This window comes from Lepidochelys kempii, chromosome 2, assembly GCF_965140285.1.
Source record: "Lepidochelys kempii isolate rLepKem1 chromosome 2, rLepKem1.hap1, whole genome shotgun sequence".
In the NCBI taxonomy this organism is placed as follows: Eukaryota; Metazoa; Chordata; order Testudines; family Cheloniidae; genus Lepidochelys; species Lepidochelys kempii.
The window spans coordinates 92,615,684-92,619,464 of NC_136381.1; the positions used below are offsets into that span (position 1 = coordinate 92,615,684).

Sequence of the window (3,781 nt, forward strand, 5' to 3'; positions counted from 1 at the left end):
CACATTAGGATTCCCTTTTCCATCATACATATTAGATATAAATCTGTACTCACAAGGCTCCTGGTGGATCCCACTAGTGGCTGCTGCTTTTTCTGTTGGTCTGCTGCAAGGAAAGGTTCAAGGTCTGAGACAAATCTTACAGCCCAAGGGTCTTTGGCTTCCTTTCTCTGATCTTGATTCATAGATTCATAGATATTTAGGTCAGAAGGGACCATTATGATCATCTAGTCTGACCTCCTGCACAATCCGATCTTCAAGTCCCAATCCAAGTGTGTATCTATAAATTAGCTCATCACTGATTTTTGCAGATATGCCAGGAGTACAGGTTCCCTCAGTTCCTCTGCAACTTCAAATGGGGTTTCCTCTTTCATTCTCCTTCTAGCTCTTAGCTGTGTCCTGGCCATCTCAGATTGATGGCTACCTCTGAACTGCATATCAAGAGCTTGTACCAGATATGGATTGAGTAATCTCTTTTCTAGGGGTAAGTTCTGCAGTGCTGGGCCACTACGTGCCTGGAACCCTGCCTTTTGTCCATCTCCCCAGCATTCATTTAGGCTATGGTGCTGAACTGAGCCAAATAAGCCTCTTTTAGAGAACTTTGCCCCTTCTCAAATAATACAAAAGCCTACTATCTATGAGGGGAATCCAATCTCTTCTGTCTGGGCCTACATGGGTTACAAACAGGTTAGATGTTGTAAATGTCCTGTCTTACACAGGTTTTGTGGCTGGTCTGATTCCCCATCCAGGTAGATGACTTCCACTATGGTCTGTGATTCTTTGAATTCCTGCTCCAGATGATTTTTTAGCTCCTTAAGTTCTTGCTGCAACTGATCTCTGTTAGCAAGTTCCAAGTTGGCCAAAGCTTTCTAGGTCACCATTATTTCCTGGTCCAAGGTAGTGAGGTTGCTGGTCATCTCACTGATCCAGTTTACCAGTCCAAACAGAGAGTTTTGTGGTTGGGCTTCCAAATTTGCCTGGATGCTTTTTGGCTGCTGCCCCAACAATAATTTTATCTTTGCCTGCAGGTAATCTCTCAGTCACTTCTGGGAAACCTCCAGATATTTCTTTAATTCCTTTTGTGAAAACTCCAGCTTTTGCTTAATTCTTGTTTTTGGTCTTGTTTTAATTCCATATGGTCACCTTTGATTTCTGTGAGCACCTCTCATTTGTTCCAGTTTACTTCAACTGGAATACCAGCTCAAAATTTCCCTTCATAGAGACCTTATCCCACTACTGACACCAGAGTTATCCCTTTAGCTCAAGTAGCTAGCCAATATTCGGGGCCTTGCTGAGTTCTTTCTATTAGGAGGAGAAACTGATTACATGAATCATGTATTTCTTTGGTGCAATCTTGTTTATTTATAAAGAATGCACATAAAGTCCAGTTACTCTGAAAGAAGGGTGATTAGCACACCTATCAGCTTTAACCAGGTCTGCAGTTGATGACAGCCATTAACACCCTCCAGAATAACAGTATTATAGTGATGTGACTGTGACACTATACTTCAGTTAACAATTTAATAACACATGTAATCTTAATCCCTGTTTCCAATTACTATATTTGTCTAAAAATGTCTTTTGGATCAAAAATATTTGCTGCTTGGAGTCAGCCTCCAAATTACATTTTTGACACTTAAAAAAACCTTGCTTGTCTCTTTTTAAATTAGGCATATGTAAAAACAAGAAAATCAAACCAACCAACACCTAACCACATCTGTATGTATTGGTTCAGAATAAATATTTTCTTATTCTGAAAACATAATAATAAAGCAGGTTAGAAAAAAATTTAAAGTTAATTTCCCAATTAGGTCACTAGGAGAGTTTTATAATATTTTCTCCTTGAATTGAAAGCACTGATTCAATATTCAGTGGCCTAAACTCTGTGGTGCATCTCCAAATACTGTACAGGAGTTACTGCAGGGTTGAATTTAGCCTCATACATTTTCTCAGTTAAGCAGTTGGTTAAGATTTTAATTACTTTTAAGATGGAACAAAGGCTCTCCATTCCCATGATCTTCCTGGTAGCCCTTCTCTGCACCTGTTCCAGGTTGAATTCATAGTACTACTGATGTCAGTGGGACTACCCAAAGTGTATTAAGGTAAGAACATGTGAAAGTTTTTTTGCAGAATTCTGGTCTTAGTTAGTGTCTATAATTCTGAACATCATTCTTACCATCATTCTTTCTGCAAGGCACTGTAGACTTAATTTTACAAACATTTTTCAAATTTGGTACTCACTAATTCCAGTCTGATCTGGTGCAACAGAACATCTTCTTCAATGTACTCCGTAATTCTGGACTTCGGAATGCATAAATCATAGGGTCAATGATGCCATTGCACAAGATGAGTGTTGCATTCACATGGAAAACGGACATGTAACAAGCACAGTAAGGGTTAAGTGGGCAAAACTTCATGAGGAGGATGTGAAGAAGAAAGGGTCCCCAACAGCAAAGGAAAACACCAAAGAAAATAGTTAATGTAATAGCTCCTTTCAAGTTAACTCTCTGGGGAACTGCACTGGTAGGCAGTGAAGCGATCTTTTTGGCATGAGATCGTGCAAGCAGAAACATGTGGATATAGAGGCATAATATAAAAATTAACATAAAAGGAAACAGAATAGTGAAGGAAATGACTGTAGCTGTTTCATGGGAGAAGATGGTCATAGCAATGCCACTCCCCGCACAGAATGCCCAAATTACTGCCAAAATGATTAAAGCACGATTCAGTGTCATGATGTTATGATACTGTAATGCAAAAAATATAGTTATGTATCGGTCAGCTGCAATGGCTAACAAGCTGAAAACTGACCCCAGCAAAGACAGAACAAATAAAGAATCCATGACATCATCTATCTTGGTCTCAAAGTCTCCACGAGGTGTCAGATGCCCCATTTTGCATAAGATGATCAAGATGTTCTCCAAAGTTTTGTACAGACTGACCAACATATCTGAAACTGATAAACTACAGATAAACAAGTACATGGGCAAGTGGAGATTCTTATTCTTGATCACAGCTATAAGGACAAGTAGGTTCTCCAGTATTCCAGCAATGGCAATTGTGAAAAAGACTTCTTCTGGTACTACAACCTGGGTGCAGTCACTGTTCATGGAGAGATTACTGGTATTTTCAAATGAAGGAACACGTGTCTGCCCTAGGAGTCTCATTATTTGAGAAGCACTATCAGGCCTCATTTCTTCCTCTTGTAGAAAAATGTGTGATTACTCAGGCGTGACTGAGAAACCGACCTGTCTTTCGGATAATCTTTTCTGTGGTGAAGCCTTTCTGGTTCTATCTTTAGCAATTGTAAGACTTAAGCGAGTTGTATTCAGCCACCTATGATAAAATGTAGAGAAAAGTAAGTGACAGGAAAATTAATACATCTGTGTGTCAAAATTAGATATTTTGAAGTTCAACCTATGAATTTACTGTGATGGAATGAACATTTTTCATCAGTAAATTAGTTTGGACAAAGTAAAAGTTGTCCTGAGCCTCAGCCCAAACCTCAAAGGAAAATGAAATGTTAATTCCTTTTTAGGCTGACTAAAGACAAGAATATTTCCCTTCTTATTTGGCCTCCTACATTTGCTGAAATCGATCCCAGACTCCCTGAATGTCTGGCAATGTTTACTTGCCTAACTGCTTACTTTGAATAATTTTGGCACTTCTCACAAGATTGACAACATTATAAGAAACAAACCAGATAAATGCCAACTGAAGCTGATGTGTAGGACAACAGCATATTTACCTTCACACTTGTTTTGAGGTGATGCGTGGGGAGGTC

At 39.1% G+C, this 3,781-nt stretch overlaps 1 protein-coding gene across 1 annotated transcript; it reads right to left on the minus strand.

Annotated features, from left to right (window-relative positions):
- Nucleotides 1-2,237: 2,237 nt before the first annotated feature.
- MC2R (melanocortin 2 receptor) lies at nucleotides 2,238-3,210 on the minus strand. The gene has a single exon (XM_073329433.1). The coding sequence runs from the start codon at nucleotides 3,189-3,191 to the stop codon at nucleotides 2,238-2,240; it is 954 nt and encodes a 317-aa protein (XP_073185534.1). The 5' UTR covers nucleotides 3,192-3,210.
- Nucleotides 3,211-3,781: the final 571 nt, after the last annotated feature.